The sequence below is a fragment of the Natator depressus genome, chromosome 1 (genome assembly GCF_965152275.1).
Source record: "Natator depressus isolate rNatDep1 chromosome 1, rNatDep2.hap1, whole genome shotgun sequence".
Taxonomy (NCBI): Eukaryota; Metazoa; Chordata; order Testudines; family Cheloniidae; genus Natator; species Natator depressus.
This window is the reverse complement of record NC_134234.1, coordinates 265,263,702-265,289,295: the sequence shown is the minus strand read 5'-3', so window position 1 is coordinate 265,289,295 and position 25,594 is coordinate 265,263,702. Positions and strand designations below refer to the sequence as shown.

At 41.4% G+C, this 25,594-nt stretch overlaps 1 protein-coding gene across 1 annotated transcript in view; it reads right to left on the bottom strand.

Moving 5' to 3' along the window:
* The window catches only part of CDK17 (cyclin dependent kinase 17), a 180,374-nt gene that overhangs the window by 13,631 nt on the left and 141,149 nt on the right, over positions 1–25,594 (bottom strand). The window contains exons 5-9 of the mRNA XM_074941864.1: positions 15,373–15,498; positions 6,086–6,142; positions 4,672–4,786; positions 3,928–4,022; positions 1,843–1,905 (exon numbers count right to left, since the gene is read on the bottom strand). Of these exons, the coding sequence (XP_074797965.1) occupies positions 1,843–1,905; positions 3,928–4,022; positions 4,672–4,786; positions 6,086–6,142; positions 15,373–15,498 (456 nt within the window). The remainder of the gene's footprint in view (positions 1–1,842; positions 1,906–3,927; positions 4,023–4,671; positions 4,787–6,085; positions 6,143–15,372; positions 15,499–25,594) is intronic.

The following is a 25,594-nucleotide window of genomic DNA, read 5'->3' as shown; positions in this document are numbered from 1 at the left end:
CTCTCTTTCAAGTAGGTATGGGAATTTACACAAAATAAATTTTCCCTTCACTCTCTCACAAAAAAGACGACAAAGCAGGTTGACGATTGATTTCTCCTCCAAAAGACATTAAAGCTAATGTGGAAACAGAAAGAAACAAAACGACAAACAGTAACCAATATGCAAATCGAAACCCACAGTACTTCAACAAAGAAAGGACTTTACAATATAATGTAATACAATACAATATAATATAATGTAAAGGCAAAAACAAGGACAACAATTCTGCTGGAATGTGCATGAAACACATGTAAACAAATGTTATTCTTGCACATTATGTCATCATCCACAATTAACTATTGTACAAATATCAAACCAATTTTCCCTGCATGTGTGTGCATGCATGGTTTTGTTTTCGTTTTTTAGGACAACCACTTGCTAAGTAACACAGTACACTTTTTGAATCTGAAGAAGTAGTTTTTTACCCACGAAAGCTTATGCCCAAATAAATCTGTTAGTCTTTAAGGTGCCATCAAACTCCTCATTGTTTTTTTAAAGTACACTTAAGTTCAATGTCGACAGGAATAGAAATATTCCCCAAATACTTTCTGTGAACAGTTAACACCCTCTACACAAATTACATATTGTTAAATAATTAAGCTGATTGAAAATAGTGTTCTGGTTTCTTGGGGCCTGATTTTCTAAGCTATTGTGCAAAATAATATGAACAGTTCCTTTGGCCCTCCCAAGCACAAGTGGTTCCTTCCCAAGCCCCTTTAAACACACAGTTCTTTTCTGTTTCACAGTATTGGGTTCAACAGAATAAGGTTCCTTCCCTCCTCCTCCTATTACTTGGCTCTTTTCTGAGCACAACAGAGTACCTCGAGCCCCAATCTGGGCTCCATCCACAGCCTTTCCGATAGCAGTCTTTTGCCCTCTGCAGCCCTCCTTCTAGGAACTGCAGTCCTCCTCCTTTTGGTACAAGATTCTCCACAGCTTTCCTTCCCAGGACTGTCCCTGAATCTTGGCCTACCACCATCATGACTCTATTGCTCCCTGAAGATCTCTCCCTTGAATGAGCTACAGGCTTGTTTTTTAATCTTATAGCCCCACCATGTGAATGTCAGTTGGCTCCTCCCATTGCACAGAAGGACTTGTGCCCATGTTGGTCATGCAATCATGCCAGAGAAAGTATAAGTCTCAGAATGCCTGATCTACACTACACGGTTAGGTCGATGTAACCTGCTTTGTGTTGATCTAGCTTTTGATTGTTGATTATTTTGTGGAAGTGAAGAAGCTGGCAAACGTTCTCTGTATGCCGATTTAGTACCACTACCTCCATGAATGACGTAGAATCACGGTCGATGTAATTAGATCAATGCAGTGCCAGTGCAGACACTGTGTTGCTTACATCGACTGGCACTGGCTTTCAGGAGCCATCCCACAATGCCCTACACCGACAATACAATCAATACAAGTGCTCTCAGTGAGGATAGGCACCGCCAACATAATGAGCTAACTGTGCACAAACACAAGCGATTTAATAACTGTGGTGACTGTATGTTGGCATAAATTAGGTCAACAAAATTTTGTAGTGTAGACATGGCCTAGGTCTTGGAACAGGACATAACTGTCCTTAAAGGGGACACACCGTTCTGTTAAAAATCTTATTTCCCAATAGGAAAATATTAAAAAAAGAACACAACGTTTACTAAAGCCATGATTTGTGCCATTAAACTCTTCAATAGGGCTGTATCTATTATCAGAAAGAGCAGCTGTGAGCAACTAAGTTGTAAATTCCCTGTGGTTTTAAAATCAGAACAAAAAATGTTTGAAATCAATCATTAAAAAACATTCACTCACCTTTACATTGTGCATACTCATGATGTTACCACAGTCATCCATGTACTGTTTTAGGTCCTTGTCCTGTCAAAAAACCATCACCACTGTTTAATATAAAACAGTTTTTTGACAGAAAATTGAGCTTTTGATTCAATGGACTTCTTCACAAAAAGTATCTGTCTGCTGTGGAGAATTTTGAGTTTTCATCAAATAAAAAAAAATCAAAAACCCAAAGAGAGAAAGGAAAGTAAAAGCGTTCTGTGAAGAAACTCCCAACATTTTCAGATCAGTTCTACTTATTATACTAAATTTTTTCCCCCCCAAAGACTATATGTTATGTTAAATTTTATTTATTACTCATTCTCTTTATTTGGAAAAAAATTAATTTTTCATGAATTCTGTGCACTACACCTTTAGATGTTCCATCACAGTTTGCATAGATATGGTTAGAATAACTTCAGTAAATGTATATGTAATATGGAGTGAAAAAAAGCTAAAACAAAACATGATTTATCAATTTGTATCATGCAGGAAAGTGACTTAGCTGTCTAACTGTAGGTACTCAAGTTTGAAAATGTAAGCCATAATATTTAACAGCCCTGTTTCAAAAGGAATGTAAAATAGTTATTTCTATACTATTATTGTTTTACAGCACCTGCAAGTAAGCTAGATGCCTCACAGTAGCAATATCATTCAACATAATACTGCAATTATTTTATTCTCTGTCCACTTTCTTCTACAATCCATAATCTTGGTTTAAGTGAGCATTTTGGCCCAGAAGTATAATAATTGAGGTGGCAAAATTTGCAGATGATACAAAACTACTCAAGATAGTTAAGTCCCAGGCAGACTGTGCAGAGCTACAGAAGGATCTCTTAATACTGGGTGAATAGGCAACAAAATGGCAGATGAAATTCAGTGTTGATAAATGCAAAGTAATGCACATTGGAAAACATAATCCCAACAATACATATAAAATGATGGGGTCTAAATTAGCTGATACCACTCAAGAAAGAGATCTTGGAGTCATGGCGGATAGTCCTCTGAAAACATCCACTCAGTGTGCAGCGGCAGTCAAAAAAGCAAACAGAAGGTTGGGCATCATTAAGAAAGGGATAGATAATAAGACAGAAAATATCAGATTGCCTCTATATAAATCCATAGTACGCCCACATCTTGAATACTGCGTGCCGATATGGTTACCACATCTCAAAAAAGATATATTGGAATTGGAAAAGGTTCAGAAAAGGGCAACAAAAATGATTAAGGTCATGGAACGGCTGCCATATGAGGAGAGAATAATTAGACTGGGACTTTTTAGCTTGGAAAAAAGACGACTAAGTGGGGATATGATAGAGGTCTATAAAATCATGACTGGTGTGAAGAAAGTAAATAAGGAAGTGTTATTTACTCCTTCTCATAACACAAGACCTAGGGGTCACCAATTAAAATTAATAGGCAGCAGGTTTAAGCCAAACAAAAGGAAGTATTTTTTCCACACAATGCACAGTCAACCTGTGGAACTCCTTGCTAGAGGATGTTGCGAAGGCTAAGACTATAACAGGTTCAAAAAAGAAGTAGATAAATTCATGGACGACAGATCCATCAATGGCTATTAGCCAGGATGGGCAGGGATGGTGTCCCTAGCCTCTGTTTGCCAGAAGCTGGGAATGGGCGACAAGGAATGGATCACTTGATGATTACCTGTTCTGTTCATTGCCTCCGGGGCACCTGGCATTGGCCACTGTCGGAAGACAGGATACTGGGCTAAATGGACCTTTGGTCTGACCCAGTATGTCCAGTCTCATGTTCTTAATAATTACCTATAAACCAGACCTATACCAAGCAATTTATGACAATTTGACAGTGAATTTTATGTCTGACAACATAACTAGTTTTCAGGTTATTTGCTTCCATGTTCCACTGGATTATATGTCGGAAAATAGCATGGTGACAGAATAATATCAAGTCATTTATTTATTTATTTATTTAATTAATTAAAATGCACCACTGAGTTAATTGTGTGTTTCTCTAGGTAGAAAAATAAACAAGACTTTCTAAACAGATCCATTCAATATAAAGCTTTATTATTGTTTTAATGCTTACCAGGTACTCAAAGACGAGAGTCAAAGATTTGTCTGTGTGAACAATATCATGTAAAGTAACAATATTTGCATGCTTTAGGTCTTTTAATAATGACACTGCAAAAGAGAAAAAAATAAAATTAAAGCTTAAGGATAGGACTTGAGGGGAAAACTAAGGAGTAAATGAATTACTAATTAATCCAAATTTATGAGTTATTTGTTTAATTTCTATGGTAATTTAAATAACTTAGTTTTCAAAATTTAATATTTCATAAAACATTAAGTTAACCCATTCATTCACTTAGGAAAATTTCTGAAAACAACACAAGTTTGTCCAGGGCACACTGTGAAGAAGACAAGACCACATACTACTGAACTGCAGAGTTATAATTAATTCATACACAATATGGACAGATAGTATTCCACGCACAAGTTAGTCACGTCATGCTATGTACTCTAAACTCCAGAAAGTTGTTTGCTTCTACTGTAATTAACAGTCAATTATAAAAGCCTCAATAATTTCTAACACTTAGAAAGCTCCATTTATTTGAGAACACAATTACAGTCCATGAAATAAATGCATTTGAAATTTGAGTCTCAAAATTGCAACTCAATTAATTTAACTTGATTGCCGTTCCCCATATCATAAATAGTGTTAGTTATTGTAATATCCAGTTTACTTGAGAAGAGCATCAATTCTTTGCCCTAACTGTATAATTTTAGTTAACGATATATTTTAAATAAAGAGAAACAACATTTTCCTCACCCTCTCTTATGGCTGTGCATGGTGCCCCCTCTTCATGTTCCAGTCGGATTTCTTTTAGAGCTACCAGGTTCTCTGTCAATTTACTTCTTCCCTTATATACTGTTGCATAAGTACCCTGTGTGGCAAGGGGAAAGGAACACATTTAAAACTTTTCTTTTCTAGAAAGCGCAATACACACACACACACACACACACACCCTCTCTCTACCCCAAACAAATAAGATTCATGACAGGTCCTACAAGTTGTTTCATTTTGATGGCAGCAGCTTCTGGAAATGACTCAACAATTTATTTTTTCCTCTTTTTTTTGACACGAGCATAACTCATCACTGACTTTCAGACACAGGCCCTGATTTTCAGAGGGTCTGAGCACTCTCAACCCTAGATGAAGTCAATGGGAGCTTCAAGTTTAGGACCTTCTGAAAGTCAGGCCCAAACCTTTTAAGACTACGCCATGGAAACACAAAAGAAGCTGTCAAAAAGAATAAAAATATGCTCACTATATATTTAATTTCACAGGAGAATAGGAATGGGACAGGTAAAACAAACGCAATTTTTCATTTTTGCTGACATAATGGACAGTGAATTATTAATCTTTGGTATTTGCTTCATTAGTCCAATACAAGCTTCAAAACACTCCCAGTAAATGTATATTACATAATTATATGGGGTACTGGAGAAGATATTCCTTTTCAGCAGATTGCTACTATCAGTTTATATTAAATATCAAAAATAAGGGACAGTATCATCTCAGGTAAAGTTACATATCCTGTATTGTTCATTATACTATAGAGTAATTAAAGTGAAATACAGTACATCTATATCTATGCAGATGATTACCCTATATATTTATTAACATTTTCACAAAGATATGTAACATTACATCAGGTTATAGAGCCATCCAATATAAAAAGGAGCTGAATTAAATGATAGGCATTTGGAGAGGGCTGAAACATTGCATCTCAAAAACAGAAGATTCATAATTGCAAAGTCGAGTAACATAGTATACAACATGTGTGTGCTTTTGCATGTGTGTTTGTATAGCAGTCATGAGACTCTAACTGCTAAACAGGTAACACAGGTCTTCACAGCAACTGTTCATAGAGGATTTCTTAATGGAGTTTTGCTTTTCCCAAGCTCTATGAAGCCCTGTTTGGCTTGGTGGTGGTGTTTTGTTGTTGTTTCATTGTGGTAACAGTATGCATATATACATATGTATATTGACAAGCTGAGTGACAGTGACATTGCTTTGTGTATTAACATATATGTTTAGTTTACTGAAAAAGCTCTATCAAATATGTAGATACAATATAGTTCAACTTTAACACCAACGGCAACGTATAATTAAGTTCCAAGTAAAGAAAGCATATATTATTGTCAAAATGATCATCACTACTGAAGAAAATTATACAAACCTCTCCAAGCTTTTCCAATTTGATGTAAGTTTCCATTTTCCCAAATCCAATTTCTGACTGTAATGCAAGCAAAAAGATGGTACATTTAGTATAAACATAAAAATTAATCAGGGGCAGTATTTCACTGTATATATCACTTATTCAACAAACTAAAAACGTTTCATAAAATATCCTAAAGTGGTGAAGCAATCTTTATAAAATTGTTAGATTTTAAGAATTATTTTAGCACATCATATTACAAGGACTTGTCTCCAAAGAACCAATCCTGAAGTTCAGGCTGCCTTCCTAACATCACCTCTAATCAGCTAGCAACTTAAATTTAAGAAGGTACAAACTGAATACCCTACCTTCCCTCCCAAACTCTCTTTACTCTTCCCATTTTGTCACTGCTGACAGCATCAGTGGGGCCTGTAACATGGGGGTCATCTTAGACTGCTCTACCACCTCCCTTGCTCAGCACATCCAAATCCTCGTGCTTCTCCCTCAAAAATATTTTTAAGATCAGATCTTTTCCTGCTATCCCTATAGCTAAAACACTTGTTCAGGCCCCCATCACTTGGCTTGCTTACTGCCATTGTGTCCTCTCTGACCTCCCTGACACCTACCTTGTCCCCCTTCAGTCTGTACAAAACACTTCCAGTAAGATCCTCATATTTCATTCTGGCTGTGTCACCCCATATCTTTGAATCCCCCCATGTCTAGTTCCCACTTCTTGTCTTTGCCTTCTAGGACCTGCATAATTCTACCTGGCCCTACTTATCGGCATTTGTCTCTTTGCATGTTGCCAGCCCTGACCCTTCCTCTTTGCCAATGATGCTAGTCTTGACACATCTCCAACAAATGCCCCCCCATGAGTTGGACTGAAAGCCCACTAACTTCTCCTCTTTCAAATCCTTTCTCTACTCATCTACTTGATGCCTACAAGTAACTACAATGAAGTCACTGTAGGGTAATTCTTATTTACAATAAGACCACTTTACAGTGCTCTGGCCCGAAAGGGCCAGAATGCAGACATTTAGAATGGGCCCATAGCCTGTGCAGTGTCAAAACTCGGCTCTTCCTGGGGTTTGACTTCATTCATAAACTAATGATCAATAGGGTAGTGTGGTGGGGCAGTGCCCCACCCCCTGAGAAAAAGGGCTGAACCAGGCCTGAGAGGTGGTGCAGACCAGCAGCCAATCAGAGAAGGCCTGGGGAGAGCCAATCAGAGCAGGGAAAGAGGCAGCCAAATAGGGCTGGGCTAGGTCCTATATAAAGGCTGTCTAGCAGAGGAGAAGGTAGTCACTCCCTGACTAGCAAGGTAGAAGGACTGGCTCCTGAGCTAAGGAGCAGCACCTTGGACAGAGCAGTGCTGGGCAGGCTTAGGGAAGCAGAGCAGGACTCTGGCCCAGATACCTGCCAGGCTGCGGCCCTTGCTAAGAGGGGTCGAGAAGGTACATAGGGTCAAAGGGGAAGTGGCCCAGGGAAATAGGCAGGCGAGAGGGGAGAGGAAGGAGGGCAGAAGGAGGCTGCAGTTAGAGGGTCCCTGAGTTGGGACCCAGAGTAGCGGGTGGGCCTGGGTCCTCCCCTTCCCCCCTTGCACTGTCCCTGGCCATTGAGGAGAGAGGCCGAGACAGACTGCGACCTGCCCGAGACAAGGGGCTAGACTCTAGGGTTGTGGTTGGCCACTAAGGCAGGGACAAATGGAAGAACTGCAGTTAACAAAACCCCCCGGAAGGGGGTGAGACCAGAGTGGTGGGCAGTGTCCTGAACTGGATGCAGAGTGTCCTGCAGAGGACAATGCCGAGCAGGGAGCAACACGGGTCCCAGGACAGCGGAGCGGAAACAACAGGCGAGCTACCATGTGTCAAGGATGCCCCGCAGCAAGCAAGAGCTAATTCCCGGAGCGACCAGTGGGAGGCGTCAGCGGTGGTGAATCTTGATCCCGCCACAGGTAGTAAAGTCCGATCCAAGCCTACTTCCTAGGTTTGGCTGCTTCTTCACTTTCTAATTCAGGGCAGCTCTATGTCTCAGACTCAAGATTCCTCTAACAGGGAAGTGCTGCTCTGAAGTCTCCTTTTTCATTGGAGGGACTTTCCCCACAGTTTTGGTATTTGTAGCAGGTGCTGTGAGGTGGAGCTAGCTTCATCCCCTATTTCCCAAACAGACCAGCATATGCTTTTTGTCCACTCCATCACAAGGCTTCCAGGCTTCCATTATAAACCTTATGTTCATTCCTCTCATAACTCTGTACAAGAAATATAGTTTTCCAGGAAATAAAAAGGAGGAGTAACTTCAGATCACCACTTTCTGTACTGCAGAACAAATGAAGCCCAGTTGCTGGTGTTAGGGTCCATGGACAGTTTCTAGCATTTAAAAACACTTTCAAGGGATAATTCACGAAATAATCTGAGTGTTTGGAGGCTACAAGACTAATTCACATAAGGAGTTTGGGTACATTTTGGCAGATTTTAGTTTACTCTATCTTTTTCTCCAATTATTTAATTAAGAATAGAATCTAGAGCAGCCAACAATATAATACAATACAAGTGCATTAATCAGAGGCAGGGATACCTAATCTGCCTCCTACTCATTTGTATTACAATATTCATGATGCTACAATGCAGATCAGTGTAAGCAGTGTCAGGGATCATGGAATGGTATTTACCTTGTCCTATTATTACATTCCCTATAAAGCATGTATGAACTAGTACTCTAACTAGATAGTGTGGATGTTCTAACAGTTGTGGAAACATGTTAACGTAATGTCATTACTTACCCAATTTAATGTATGTTGCATTAAACTCTTTTTTGAAAGTTGTTTGACTTTAGGCTACTGTGTATAAAGATCAAATGCTATACAGCATTCTATCGGAGTAAGACAAATGTTCTCTAGCATTAATTAAAATCCACCACTTGACTAGAGGAGAGGGTGGGTAATGTAGATATGTCAAGACAGATATTCAACAATGCTTGCCTAGATGGTTTGGCACCAGTTGTGGTATATTTTAGCGGAACACCACTGAAGAAAAAAACTACAGTGAAAATATTTAAACATAGTAAGTTTTCATTTTTCCTTCAGAGGGTGCCTAGGCTATTTACTAATTGTAAATGAGTTTTGCTGTAATATAAGTCTACAAATCAGGACTTGTATATGCAGGTTTCAAAATTCTATTTATAACATCTTATTTTAATAGAAGATGCACTGAAGGTATCGGGACATTATATTATTGCAGTCACAGAACCGTATTTGTCAATACACATTAGTATACTAAATGAACTATTACACAAAACTATTTTGCAATGATGTCAGTGTTACAATTTGAAAGAGGCACAGTCAGTTCCAAAATTCAACCAATCATCATATATTTTTTAAAATTTCTACTAATCCTTGAACATATATGGGCTTTCAAAACAAAGGATGCAACACCATGTAAACTGTAATTACTACTCTCCAGGCAACCTTTCAGTCACAAGCCCAGAGAACTGGGGTTTCGTTTCATTTCAAGAGAGCAGTGCAGACTGACGGAGAGGAAGGACAAAGCAGCTCATGCATGCCCACAAACCAAAATGCAGATGGCAGGTTTCATTTTAGACTTAGAAGCTCTGACAATATCTTTAAAGTACAGAAAAACCTCAACCAAAAAAAAAAAAATCGGAGACAAAAAACCCTCCACAATCCACCTCCACAACTTGTGACAGACGTACCATCTCAAATGCACATTATATTCATTAGAGGGCACTGTTTTTCTTACTTTCACTCTAGAATGCAGAGGGCATTCTAGACCAGACTGCTTTAGAGCTAACATATAATAAGTATGAATTTTAAATGCAGAGAAAAAAATAACACTAAATATTATAATCCAGGCCTCCAAAGTTTACTGCAGTATACTGTTACCTCAGAAAAGAGAAAGTTACCAGGGGACAGTATTGCTCACAGATGTAATAACAGTAACTCCAAAATACTCAAATAGTTAATGATCTACAAAGTATTGAAACAATTATTTATTTAAACTTACTGCATTATCAGAGCTTTCAATATTTATCAACAATTTGACTCATTTATTCTTTTTGTTTTAATATTGTTGATGTATATAATGTACCACAACAGAGTTTTAGTCCACATATTGAATTTTACTTTTCTGGGAAAAATAGATCACAAAACACCCATGGCTTTGTAATATATATTATTAATTTGGAAAGACGGTGTTAAAAGCTAAAACAAAGGTATTACATAGCTAATTGAATCAACTCAGCAGAGATATTTAGATATTTTCACATCTACATATTTTATACTTTTAATAAAGAAGAATATTCTTGCAAGCAAATTAATAAAATCAGCAAACAGAATTTATAAAACTGTTCAATTTCTTTATTTTTTTATGCTTAAAAATGCTCCTGATAATGGCCTGGTTTGCAATGGGATACAAAGTCTTTCATATCTGGGTCAACAGTCAGAATCCAACCTAAATCAGTAATGACTGAAAAGTTATTACTTTTCAGATGGCTACTTGATGGCCTATGTTAAATTAAGTAATAGTCCATTTCCTAGGAGACAGAACTATAACTCTTAAGTCCAATTCAAATGATAAGACCTATAATAATTATACCACAATTATAAACACATAGCTCTCCCCCCAAAAAGAACACATTTATTTTAAAAAGCAGTTACCTAAATATAATCTTGCATGATTTGAATTGATTTGTTAACTAACCTTGAATCTATTTTTTTAAATAAAACAAAAACCTAGAACACCATGTCAACATAACAGTGGGAAAAGAAGAACATTTGTTATCACCATATTTACCGAACTCCAAAAGAACGTACGTGTGTGTCTGTGTGTGCGTGTATTTGTATAGCAGTCATTAGTATCTAATTACTGAACAGGTAACACAGATCTTCATAGCATCTGTTCATAGAGGACTTCCTAGTGGAGTTTTGCTCTTCCCAAGCTATGATTAAAAAATGTGAGTATGTTCTCTCCTTAGGCTGTGCTAACTTAGGGCATGGCTACACTTGCAGATGTAGAGCCCTGTGAGTTAAACCAGCCCTCAGAGAGCGCAGTAGGGAAAGCGCTGCAGTGTGTTAACACTGTCAGCTAGAAGCGCACTGGCGTGGCCACATTTGTGGCACTTGCAGTGGCATTGGGAGCGGAGCATTATGGGCAGCTATCCCACAGAACACCTCTTCCCTTTCTGGCACTATGGCTTGTGGGAAGGGGGCGGGGGGTGCGGGGCATTCTGGGTCCTGTCCTAACACCCCGTGATGCATCACTTCGCAACCCAGGAATCCCTGTGCTTCTGATTTGGTGCCATCTTTCTACGTACTGCACGCTCTGTCTTCCCTTTCGGTCTGCGGGAATGGAGCCCAGAGTGCTAAGGAATATGCTGATGGGTCTCGCCAGCACGTCACGAATGGCAGTCGAGTTACGCCGTAAACTACAAACTGACAGTGAGGAGTCAGACTATGATGTTGACTCGCATAATGCATATGACACAAGATTGCTTGTGGCATTCACGGACATACTCACCACCGTGGAACGCTGCTTTTGGGCTTGGGAAACAAGCACTGAGTGGTGGGATCACACAGTCATGCAAATCTGGGATGACGAAGAGTGGCTGCAGAACTTTCGGATGAGAAAAGCCACTTTCATGGGACTGTGTGATGAGCTCGCCCCCACCCTGTGGCAAAAGGACACGAGATTGAGAGCTGCCCAGCTGGTGGAGAAGTGGGTGGCTATTGCAATCTGGAAGCTGGCAACTCCAGACAGCTACTGATCGGTCACTAACCAGTTTGGAGTGGGAAAATCGACCGTTGGAATCATATTGATGGAAGTGTGCAGGGCCATTAATCGCATCCTGCTCAGAAGAACCATGACTCTGGGCAATGTGTGTGACATTGTGGCTGGCTTTGCACAAATGGGTTTCCCTAACTGCGGAGGGGCGATAGATGGGACGCATATTCCAATTCTGGTAGCAGCCCACCTAGCCTCTGAGTACGTTCATTGGCAGGGGTATTTCTCTATGGTTCTCCAGGTGCTTCTGGATAACCGTGGGTGTTTCACTGACATTAACACAAACTGGTCTGGAAAGGTGCATGACGCACACATCTTTCGGAATACTGGCCTGTTCAGGAAGCTGCAAGCTGGGACTTTCTTCCCAGACCAGAAGATCACTGTAGGGGACGTCGAAATGCCCATTGTGATCCTTGGAGACCACGCTTACCCTTTAATGCCATGGCTCATGAAACCCTACACAGGGAGCCTTGACAGCAGCAAGGAGCAGTTCAACAACAGGCTGAGGGTCGGTGCAGAATGACTGTGGAGTGTGTTTTTGGCCATTTAAAGGGCTGATGGTGCTGTCTGGATGGGAAGCTGGACCTGGTCGATGACAACATCCCCACGGTTATATCCATGTGCTGTACCCGCCATAACATTTGTGAAGAGAAGGGTGAAAGATTCACTCAGGCATGGACCTCGGAGGTTCAACACCTGGAGGCTGAATTTGAACAGCCAGAGAGCCGGGCTATTAGAGGGGCCCAGTGCAGGGCTGAAAGAATTAGGGATGCCTTGAGGAAGCAATTTGAGGCTGAAAGCCACCAGTAATGTTTGGTGCCCTGCACGGGAGTGAAGTGCAGTGGTTCCAATGTTAGTAGGAATCGGTTTGCACTACACTGACTTGCAGTGCCTGGTGCTTTCCTAGGTTAATGTATCTTTTACTTAATGCAATAACAAAGAATGTTTTCAAAGCCAAAAAATCCATTTATTGAAAAGAAACACAACGGCTTGGGAAACAAAGGGCAACAGGGTGGGGTGGGGAACAGTACAATCACAGATTTGTGTATGTCCTGTTATCATACTCAGCCTTCCTGTGTGGAGTGCTGTACAATGAGTGCTGCACTTCTGGCTGGCTAAAATGCATGGTGATGGGGGTTGAGTGCAGTGGGTAAGGGTCGTAGTTTGCAGGGCTGGGCAGTGAAGCTACAGGTGCTGGAGGCAGCTGGTGGTGATAAGAACCTGGATGTTGGGGAAAGTGGGTTGGAGGTGACATGGGGGCACAAGGGAAAGAGTTTTCGGACAAGGGCTGCAGGGGGGACTAGTGCGGGGGGGAGGAAGTGCTCCGCCTGCATTGCTACAAGCGTCTCTATCGAGTTCAGTTGGCGCTCCATAACGCTTAGCAGCCGCTCCATGCTTTGGTGCCGGCAATCCGCGTTCTGCTGGTAGACCCTCCTTTCGCTCTCCTGCCACTCATGCGCTTTTTGATTTTCATTAAGGGACTGCTGCTTTACTTCATGCAGCATGTCTTCTTTGCTTCTACGTGGCCGCTTTGTAATTCTTTGGAGTCTTTCCGACGTTGATAACAAGGATGCCTGAGATCTCAAGGTTGCATCTGTAAAGCCAAAATGCAACACTTAACAGAGGCAGCATTGTTCGCACCAGACACAGCAATGATTCGGCCGTACTTAAAAGTAGAGAAGCACAGTCTACTCAATAGCAGAAACTGCCCGTCCCAAAAGCGAGCGCACATAACCCACAGGAGCCCTAAAATGGTGAGTAAGCATAGGGGTAAGGGGGACTGATTGTTTCACGGCCGTACTGTTCTCTGGGGTTCTGTGCCTTGGGGAGAGCCAACAGCTGCAGGGGTCCCCTCTACTGAACACTGTCCCCACATTTTCTACAAGAGTTCGTTGTTGAGGGTGACCTGGGAAGCAAGGGAGGGTCTTCTATTACAATGTGGCTTCTGCCCTGGCCCATATGCAGCTTGCCTGTGTGCAGCAATGGTCTCCCCACCCCCCATGGCACAGTGGCGTGGACATGGTAGCCTTACTGGGAAAAGGAGCACAGTAGCTCTGCTAAGGAACCTGTGCAAGCAGATTGCCCAGCTTCTGCATGAGACCTTTGAAGAGATCACTGAGGCTGAATACTGCGATGTGAAAGCACACATCAACACCCTATTCCGCATCTAGGCATGCATGCAGCCCTAACCCTCCTCGCCCCAAGTTCCTACACCAAGCAACTTCCTTCCCAAAATAAAAGCCGCTTACCGGGCACCTCCTCTGGTGTTTGTTCTTCCCAAGCACTGGCCGCTGCGACTGGCTACCTTCCTCCTGGCTTGAGAACAGCTCCTGGCTCCATGCATCTAGGGATGCCAGGCTGTCCCCCTCCTCCTCAGCACCCTTGCTCCCGCTCTCCTCCTCCTCCCTGCCTTGTTGAACTGGGCTCTGAAGTGTCCATGGTGGTCTTCGGAGTGGAGGCAGGGTCGCCCCCAAGTATTGCATCCATATCTTTGTAGAAACGGTAGGTCACGGGGGCAGCACCTGAGTGGCGGTTTGCCTTGCGGGCTTTGTGGTAGGCATTCCGCAGCTCCTTCACTTTAACCCTGCACTGCAGTGCGCCCCGGTCATGGCCCCTTTCCATCATGTCCCTTGATATCTGCCCAAAGATATCGTAATTCTTACAGCTGGAGCGCAGCTGGGACTGGACAGCTTCCTGCCCGCAAACACTGAGGTCCAGCACCTAGCCATTGCTCCATACTGGGGATTGCCTGGCACGTGGAGCCATTCACCTGGAAAGACTGGCTGAGAGCACTCCAGGCCTTGCTGACCAAACAGGAAGGAGATTTTCAAAATTCCCAGAGACTATAAAGGGCGGGTCTGACGATTGGTCACGTGAGGGCAGGGCAGTAGAGCTCAAAGTGATGACCAGAGTGGCTAGAACAGGCATTCTGGAGGCCGATCAGAGCGCATTAATAGACCAGGGCGTCCACGCTGGCACCACGGGCGCTCCAGCCTGGGCACATCAAGCGTTATGCTTCTTGTCGAGGTGGATTACCAGAAGCGCTCCAGCTGTGGAGTCCGGGCGCTCTATATGCCTTGCCAGTGTGGATGTGTCATGAATTAGGGCGCCCAGGGCTGCTTTAATGCGCACTAACTTGCAAGTGTAGCCATGCCCTAAGGGGTAAAATATGCACCACTGAAGTCAGTGGGAATTTTACCACTGACTTCAATGAATGCTGGCTCTAGCCCTTAGTGAGGAATGATGGTGAGAAAAGTCTGCAAAATGGAAATAAAGAAAACTGGAAGAGAAAAAATTAGAGTTTCATCCTGTAAGTTACTGAGCTTTCCCATGAATTTTAATACGGAGTAAAGGGTGGTCGGCATCTCTTGGCTGCACTCAGCACCTTGTAGTCTCAAACAGAGTTAAACAATATATAACATGAAAATACGTGAAAAAATAGAGATATGAATGGAACTGACCATTTTCAAATAGAACAGGTTTGTTTGGGAAGCAGAGATAACAAAAACTTACTAGTGATGCTCTACGAGAACGTCGACTCATCGGTTGATCAAATGGTGGACTGTTTATCTGCAGCTTTTCTAGATATCCATCAGGTATCCTGATGTCTGCAGGCAGTGACAAGCGCTTGTTCAGATCCTGAAGAAATAAGTAAATATTGTCAAAAGGACACAGGTCAATTCAGGGCTCAAAATTAGGTTTTGTTAAAACAAGTCGTTACAAAGATTATCAGTTGAAGTATTTCTTCAATTAAAAAAAGAATCAAGGGAAACAGTTTACTAATTTAAAAAAAATTACATTCTCCCATCATATTTATAACCCAAACACTTCAGCAAGTGGCTGAGAAAGGAGATCCAGAAAATCAGAAACTGATCCAGAAACTGAATAATTTACTGTCATAGGAAAAGCTGAATGAAATGTAAGTAGTAAACAAATACAAATGGTTAGAAGTAATTTAGATTTTTAAAAGATTTTCAGTTTCAATAATTTATGATGTAGAAAATAGGTAGACCCAAGACTAGTAAGAAAATCTCTTTTCATAAAAACAATGAAACCAAAAGTGTCCCTTATATAGAAAGAAGAGAACTCATACTTCAGAGCTTGCTCTTCTGTTTTTATTCTGTTAAATATTAAAGTAACTTAGAAATTGGTTTTCAATCTCATCTGTTCCACTTCTACCTTGCCAGTGTGGCAAATAGAACCACTTCAGCAAAATGGCCACCTCCCTCATTTGAATCACCTGACAATTACAATTTAGAGTGTCAAAAATATATTTACCAGTTTACTGTGTTAAGCGCTCCTTACTTTGTGAACTTTTAGAAAGCTGAACTGAATAAAATGGGTTTTCCTTTTAATCATATTTTTTATGAAATTTTGCTCAATAGATCTTAAAATATCTATTACCAGCTAATGCTAGTATGGGTCAAAACGCTTTTATAATGAGCAAATTTTGAAACAGAAATTCATGATATTTCTGAGATATAGATTTTCACAGGTGTTTTCAGTTTGGTTTTGATCTTAAATATATCAGAAAATGAGACATCAAATATTCTTTAGGTGCTCAATTGCCAGGACAGAGATGTATTTGAAGGAGATACTGAGATGCACAACGAGGGCGGATGAGTATCTCCTAAAATAAAGTCATTGTTGTCAAAGTAGGTTTACCCAGGGTAAACAACTCCATGTTCAGTATCTAGCTGCACATTTACCTATATACACCCAGCTGAGGAGCCAGTGCTCTGGGCTGTGCACAGAAAAAACCTTGAATGCTTTTAACTTGGGTACCTCAGAGACTCCCTCACTCATCATGTGTTTCCACAGCAGTGGAGATAAGATGAGGCACTAAAGCTAACAGCCTCCAAGTTTAAACAAGAATGAGACAGCAGGATGTTTTTAGTGAAGAATTCTTGACTCGGGAATTTGCTCCTCCCCTTGGTTCAACAAAGGCAAGTTCTGTTGACCAACAGGACATGCTGCAAAGCCTACCTATATGCTCACATTGCCTAACAGCTGAAGTTTTCATGGACTAGTTGGCTTGGGAAGCATTTAATGTTTATACAATATTTGCATTATGTACCTAGAATAATGCTGTTATCCTGAAATAAATATATAAGAAAGCTGCATGAAATTCGGCAGTTCATGGCATTTCCACAATGGATGCGAGAGACTGACTCACATTTGTGCATGTGCTACATATTATGGCCAATGGATTTGCATATTTTTGGTGAGATGCCACTGAGGCCTGAATTTCTGGCACTTGGCTCACATCCAGGAGGCCTCTTTCTTTTTCACTCCCCAAATCCCTTAATGAGATATAATGCTATGTGCTTTATCTAGACTTTTGTAGCGAGTGAGGATTTTGCCCAACAGCCACTTCATGACACAGTTTGAAAACTCAAAATGAATGTGTTTGATATTTTGAACAGAAGCATGAAATTAGGCACACAGTTTGTAATAAAGGAAGTGTTGTTGAGCACCTGAATAAGGGAGATGACTGAAATGTCCACCAGCATTTCAAGCTTCAGTTCTACAAAACAGCAAGATGGTGGCTTCGCAGTTCTTTAATAATTTTCAGCTTTGATATTCAATAATCTTAATCATTGGCAATTTAAACACTGTCTGTTGTTTTTTTGGGAGGACTAGACCAATGGTTCTCAACCTTTCCAGACTACTGTGCCCCTTTCAAGCGGGTGATTTGTCTTGTATACCCCCAAATTTCATCTCATTTAAAACTACTTTCTTACAAAATCAGACTTAAAAATACAATACGCTATTAGTGAAAAATGGCTGACTTTCTCATTTTTAGCACATAATTATAAAATAAATCATAAATATTGTACTTACATTTCAGTGTGTATTATATAGAACACTATAAACAAGTCACTGTCTATATGAAATTCTGGTTTGTACTGTCTTCGCAAGTGCTTTTTATGTAGCCTGTTGTAAAACTAAGTAAATATCTACATGAGTTGATGTACCCCCAGAAGACTTCTGTGTACTCCTGGTTGAGAACCACTGGATTAGACCAAGAGATCCAGGATCCAGCACATGGGCCAAGCATTTCATTCTCCCTTCCCTGTCTTCTCCAGGAGCATAACACAGGCAAATATTCCCCAGCTTCAAGGATAGAAGGGAGAAGAGAGCTCAGCTGTGTTCCCCAACCACCTCCTGGACCCAGCACATAGAATTAATGGTCCATCATTTCCTGCTCTGGGAAACAGCCTCCTCCTGCTGCCAGCTAACATAATCCACTAGTTTAAGTAGTAGATGTCATAGAATCATAGAATATCAGGGTTGGAAGGGCCCTCAGGAGGTCATCTAGTCCAACCCCCTCCTCAAAGCAGGACCAATCCCCAACTAAATCATCCCAGCCAGGGCTTTGTCAAGCCTGACCTTAAAAATATCTAAGGAAGGAGATTCCACCACCTCCCTAGGTAACCCATTCCAGTGTTTCACCACCCTCCTAGTGAAAAAGTTTTTCCTAATATCCAACCTAAACCTCCCCCACTGCAACTTGAGACCATTACTCCTTGTTCTGTCATCAGCTACCACTGAGAACAGTCTAGATCCATCCTCTTTGGAACCCCCTTTCAGGTAGTTGAAAGCAGCTATCAAATCCCCCATCATTCTTCTCTTCCGCAGACTAAACAATCCCAGTTCCCTCAGCCTCTCCTCATAAGTCATGTGTTCCAGTCCCCTAATCATTTTTGTTGCCCTCCGCTGGACTCTTTCCAATTTTTCCACATCCTTCTTGTAGTGTGGGGCCCAAAACTGGACACAGTACTCCTGATGAGGCCTCACCAATGTCGAATAGAGGGGAACAATCACGTCCCTCGATCTGCTGGCAATGCCCCTACATATACATCCCAAAATGCCATTGGCCTTCTTGGCAACAAGGGCACACTGTTGACTCATATCCAGCTTCTCGTCCACTGTACCCCCTAGGTCCTTTTCTGCAGAACTGCTGCTGAGCCATTTGGTCCCTAGTCTGTAGCGGTGCATGGGATTCTTCCGTCCTAAGTGCAGGACTCTGCACTTGTCCTTGTTGAACTTAATCAGATTTCTTTTGGCCCAGTCCTCTAATTTGTCTAGGGCCCTTTGTATCCTATCCCTACCCTCCAGCGTATCTACCTCTCCTCCCAGTTTAGTGTCATCTGCAAATTGTCCATGCTGTATCTGCAGAGATCAATCCATGCTGATGATGCATAACATTACAATTTAAATATATTTCTTTACAGCTTTTTGTATATAATTACACTTAGAAAAAATAAGCTTTACATGACGTGTAGATCAGCCCATGTAATGAACTACTTTGGTGAATCATTAAATTAAATATTATGACTAGGTTTTAAAATGCTGGATAATTTTATTACTAATCTACATTTGTATTGGTATAAGCTGAAATCTTGAAAATGATAATAAAATCTCCTGTTAGTTTCTGGTGATAAAGGTCAATAAAGTTTTTCTGTTTTTCTATATAGCACTGTACAGATGGGTTGGTGTATAACTTGGGGTGAAGGGTGAGGCATTCAGCTTCACATAATGCCTTCTTGGCACTGGATTCTAAACAAGCCAAGATTTACCCATGATTTTACCTAGAGAAGCAGAATATTTTCATGAATTTAATTTTCCCATGCTTTCAAAATGTCATTTTCCACAAGCATTATATTCAGTGAATTTAGGTTTTTCGGAAAGTCAGGTAATCATTCCATAGATAGTATCTCATACTAGTGAACAGAGGCAGGTTGTCAGATTATTTTGAATTATCAGACTTTATGAAAGTAAGGCTGAGTATTACTGTAGTCAGTGTTCTTTTATGATTGGTTCCCTTTTATGATTGTTGCTGGCTGGACACCAAATATCTTAATAAACTGTAGACCAGGGCATCTCAAGTGGTGGGCCACAACTCAGCAGCTCGTGCTGGGAAGGCATTCTCAGCTAGTTACATTCTACCAGTTGAGAGGGGAAGAAAAGCAGAAATATTGCTGCAGTCCTTAAATCCAAGCAGGAGTTTATGCCAGGGAGGGAAGCTCTCTCATGCCTGCTATTGCTGCTCTTCTGCCACCTGACACAGAGAAGTTCTCACCCTCTCTCTATCCCTCCTCCTCTTCCTACAGAGCACTCTTCTTCAGAGCACAGAAACTGGTGCTTCACAGCTAGTTATGCAGCCTTGAAGCAGCATTGCCAAACCCACAGAGCTAAGAATTGTGTGGGAAAGAGGGAGCAGACATCCCACCATATAGCCCACCTCCAGTATCTCTCACAATACCTCCCAATCCCCAGAAATTGTCCCATCAGCATTCACATGTAGAGCTGGGTGAATAACTAATGTTTTAGTTCACTGGCAGTTCCAACCCCCTCCCCAATTCAGTTCTGTTCAAACCAAATCTGAAATTTTTCAGAATTTTTGGTAAATCAATAAAGTGTGCTCATTTCATTTGACCAAAAAATATTTTGTTTTCAGATATTTTTAAAGGGCTTGATTCACAAAACAAGGAGATGGTGGTGGTGTCTTTCCTTATAACTTTACTCCTGAAGGAATTCTGCACCAACCCGCCTGCTCCCCGCACACAATATTTGAAAATTCTGCATATTTTATTTGTCAATAAATAAATGTTAAGGCTCCAGCATAGCAGTGGGGAACACAGGCCACTGGCTGCACAGAGGTTGGAGATCACCCTACAGTCCCTACCCCAGGACACGAACTCGGCAATAAAGCTGCACCCGATCCTGACACAGCGCAAGGGCAAGGCCTGCCCCAGAAACACCCCAGTGACCTGCCCCTCCACATCAGGCACACCAAGCTAGCAAGTGAGAGGGACAGTCATGCACAACCGATCCAGATGTGGGCAAACAGGCTCAGCCCGGCAGGATCCAAGTGTGGAGGGGTTTAGTGTGTGGGGATTCAGGTGCAGGGTGAAAGGGTTCTGTGTGGGGCAACCTGGGTGCGGGTGGCTCAGTGGGGGTCTAAGTGTGTGTGGGAGATCTGGATGCGCAGGGGCTTGCTGGGGGGTACATGGGGAATGGGACTCTGCAGGGTGGTCGAGGTGAAGGTGGTTGGGGCTCAGTGGGGGGGAAACAGGTGCTGGAGGAGCGTGGGTTTGGGGTCTGAGTGCAGCTGGTTGGGGCTCTGGGGTGGGTGTGGCAGGCTCGTCAAGGTAGTCCAGGTGCAGGGGGTGGGGTGGAATTTGTCTGGGTGGAGTCTGGAGTACGGCAGTCTCAGTGGGGGTGGGGGGTCTGGGGGAGGGTATGGAGGCAGGGGGGTTGGGTCTCAGTGGGGGTGGGGTCTGGGTGCAGGGGGTGAGGTTCAGTGGGGTGGGGATTCGGGTGTGAGGGTCTCGGGGGGGAAGGTTCTGGGTACTGTGGGGGAAACTTGGTTGGGAAGGGGGGGGTCCAGATTAATGGGGGTTGGATGGACAGGGCAGCAGCTCTCCATACAGTGACCACCTCCCTTGGTGGCTGAGGAGCGAGTGGGGAGGGAAGCGGGGTGGGGCTGGGGGTGCAGAGCTTCCTGCAGCTGGATGAGGTTTCTGGGGATGTGTCTGACCCAGCCTCAGCCCCTCCTTGCAGGGGAAGAGGAAGCTAGCAGCTGAGCCCGGTGCTGGGTAGAAGCCACTCGTAAGGGCATCCCCAGCCTCTTCCCTCCCCCCTCAAGTGATTTACCTCTCCGCCAGCTGCTCTGGTCACTTGAAGTGACACATCCAAATTGCTGGGGAGGGACACGTGACCAGTCTTGCGGCATCGCTTTGCTTCCCCTTCAGAAAGTCATTTTTCTGCGGGGAAGCAAAAAAAATCTGGGGGGGACACATGAATTCTGTGCGCACACAGTGGTGCAGAATGCCCCCCAAGAGTACTTAACTTTTAGCCTAGTGGTTTAGGGCATTTAGCCAGGATGGGGAAGACCAGGATTCAATTCCCCCACATACACACACCTGACAAAGAAGGGAGCTGAACATGGTCTCCACGTTACCAGGAAAACACCCTAACCACCTGCCCGCTGAGTCATTCTTTCTCTGGCTCAATGAGTATTGAGTATATCATAAAAAGCGGAACTGCTTCAACTGCTAAAAGTTCTAAGGGAGACAGGAGAGGCACTTTCCCCAGAGACCTCTCCCATATCCTGAGTAACTATCCAGCCACTGGGCTAAAGTCACAAGGGGGATGCCACCACCATCCCAGATTGTGAATGCCACCAAAGTCCGCTTGTGATCTAGACTGAAAGGAGGTTTTTTGTTTGCTTGTTTTTTGCACTGAAACTATTCAGTGAATTTATGTCAAATTTATGAATAGTTTCAGGTCCACTGAAATTGCATTTTTCAGCAAATTAATTATTTGTCCAAAAAACTTCACACCACTCACATCACAAGCCCCAGCACCCACTAAAAATGGATAGTTTTTTTTACTAGGGCACAAATCTTACAGTATTTTGCAGATGTCAAGGATTGTGTGATGATTATTGGACTAAATTTTGGGTCAGAGGACCTAAAAAGGTTAACAACTACTTCTGGAGGCTATTGTAAGAACTCAGAACAAAATATTTCAGTACAGTAGTTACAAGAACACACCTACAGAGAACTTTTTAAAAATTGCTCTCCTACCCCCCCCTTTTTTTTTAAACCAGGAGCTACGAGGCTCTTAGTCTCAATGAACTTTACTGAACTGTGAACTTTAAACTGGTGTACAGTGTGCCAACAATTCATAATACAGGTAGTGTGGGTTTGTAAGTAAGCACTCATCAGAGAGAAAATACCAATAAAAACAAAAAATCCACCTCCCTTATACACATAAGTCCCTAAACAGCAAATTTTTCTAAAAGAAAACACAAAAGTGACCAAAAATATGCTTTTTAAAAAATTTTGGACTGTGGCTTTTTATCTGTACATGGATTTTGTATAATGAAATATGTATCCAATACGTAAGCAAACAATTCTAATGTGCGGGAGAATGAAAATACTTTTATTTTCTTCTGTTTTTAAATCACAATTATCTGTTAAGAATACATTATTTTGATGTTTATATGTGATGTTGTCAGATGGTAAATAAAAGTAAATTCCTACTCAATATGTTAAACTTCCAAAAGCAAAAAAATAAAAATAAAAAATCATATTTCTCTTTCTTTTGTGATGATGGAATTGCTGTAGCAGGTTTTAAATAATGTTTGGAAAGGTCAATAGCTACCTACTGGATGCTAAATAATCACTGCCTTAATATTTGCTCTACTTTTTAAATTTTAACTGCCCCTTTCTTTTATTAACGATGGGGAGATTGATTATTTCCCCTACATTCTTTATAATTCTGAGTACCTTAACTATGCTCCTTAAACTGATCTCCATTACACAATATTAAAACAGTTTTAGTCAACTCCCATCATACAAGTTCCACTCTCTCTGTAAACTATTTCACATCCTCTCTCTTCAGCTTTTGAACTTTTGCTCTAATTTTGAAGGTAAGGCAACCAGAATTTGACATCCTATTCCAGGATGGATAAATTAATTTATTTATGTAGTTATTTATTTTTAAAGCAAGATTCATCTGATCTTAGAGTACTTTAAAAGATGGTAGTAGATGACTCCATTTACACAGCGAGCATAGAAATATTCTCAATTAATTCCTAACTCCCAGACACCAGTATTCAAAATTTTAGACTTCACAGACAAGATATAGATCAGGGGTTCTCAAACTGGCAGTTGGGACCCCTCAGGGGGTCATGAGGTTATTACATGGGGCGGGGTCACAAGCTGTCAGCCTCCACCCCAAACCCCGCTTTGCATTCAGCATTTATAATGGTGTTAAATTTATTAAAAGGTGTTTTTAATTTATAAGGGGGGGTCGCACTCAGAGGCTTGCTATTTGAAAGGGGTCACCAGTACAAAAGTTTGGGAACCACTGATATAGATTATGAATGCTGTATATAAAATGAAAAATCTTCACCTTAGAAGGTTAATATAATTGCATTTTCCTTGCATGTCACCTTTATCTAACTTCAATTTCTATGCCAGCTATTGTTGCTTGAAGATGATAGTTTTTCCATTATGATTCTTCCATAACTATTCTTCGGATATTTTATCCCTGAACAAGTCATACTGGCAAGTAAGCCTGGTTTTGAAACAGGTCAGCTGTTAAGAATAGATCTGCTATATTTGTCAATTTTTTTTTTATATAAAGAAATACTGAATTATGTTCTTGTTGCGGTGTTTCAGCAGTTCTTCTCAGTTTCCAGCTCTGTATACCTTAACAGCTCAAGTTAAAAAGTTAAAATTACTTTTTGATCTTTTTGTAAATTCAGTTTAATTCTATTTTCTTGAAGCACTCAAACAAATCTATGTAGCCTGGTCTGCTGTCAAGATGAGGCCCCCCGATGGTATTATTACAGACAAGTAGCGCTTAGTCTAATTTTGTTTTAAATGATCAGGCTGAGGAACATCTTAGATTATGGGGCTATCATTCCAAATTATAAATTCAGAAGCATTGGCTGATCATGGACAAAAAGAGAAGAAAATGTGTTCACTGCAGATTGATTGTACTTTTAAAAAAAAATCTGAGTGATTCTCAAAAGATGTGTCACTTAAGTTTGCTAGATGGTAAAATACTGGCCAACCAGAGCATGTATTTATGCACCCATGAGCAACAGAGTATTCTGCTTTATGCATCCTTCTTTGAATTTATCTCCAGAACATGCTACATGCCAGTTGTTTCACTAAAGATACACAATATGAAGGAGCACTTTTCCCCCCCCTTCCCTCTGCTTATCTTGCTTTTCTCCTCTCCTCATGCATTGTGTGTATTCTCAATCATGCTTTAACAATGGAATAGAACCTTAACAATAATTAAGTGTAGACTGTGACAGACTGACAATATCCTGCAATACTTGGAATGAACTTTACTGAACTAAGTTAAACTTTATTGAATGAATTTTAACATCTTTGGCGTGTACTGTATTAAAAATGCAATTGTGTACATGTTATTATGGAATTGTAGATATGTACCTTCTCTAGGAAACTGATTAATGCAATCGCTGGAAGGTATTAGGAACTTCAAAGGCCTTTTTGGAGCTTCGAAGAGCTCTGTGTAAGCTTGAACACTTGGCTCTGTAACCTACAGAAACTGGTCCAATAAAAAGATATTGCCTCCCACCTTCTCTCTCTAATATCCTGGGACAAACACAGCTACAAAAACACCGCATACAACTTCCTCATAGGCCATTCAATCAGGACACTCCCTTCTCAATACTCTCGGCACCAGTGGCACCCTCTTGCCTTCCTTCTCAAACTCAAACTTTACTTCTCACATTCAGCTCTATACAATTAGACTCCTTTCCTCACTGCTTCTCTCATCTCCATTTCCCCAATCCCGGCTCAGCACAAATTTCCCAACTATCCTCCTAATTAGATCTGTGAGCCTTCTTCTATGTTACACTATATGCTGGGAAATCTCCCCCTTTCACCTACTGGATCAGGCTTCCTCCCCATCACTGAAATCCTGCCACAAATGTACACACTTCCATAAAGTCTATCAACTTTAATCTACCAAAGATGCAGTGCTAAACTGGTTTTTAAAGCATGGGGTTGGCAGTTAGAAAAGTTGGGTTATATTTCTGACTTATGCCAATTTACCATGTAGCCTTAAGGAAGATTTGTCATGGGCTTCAGTTATCCCATCTGTAAAACAGGAATAATAAATCTTACAGAGCTACTTGGACTGCTTTAAAATCTATAGATTAGCACATGCTATAAGT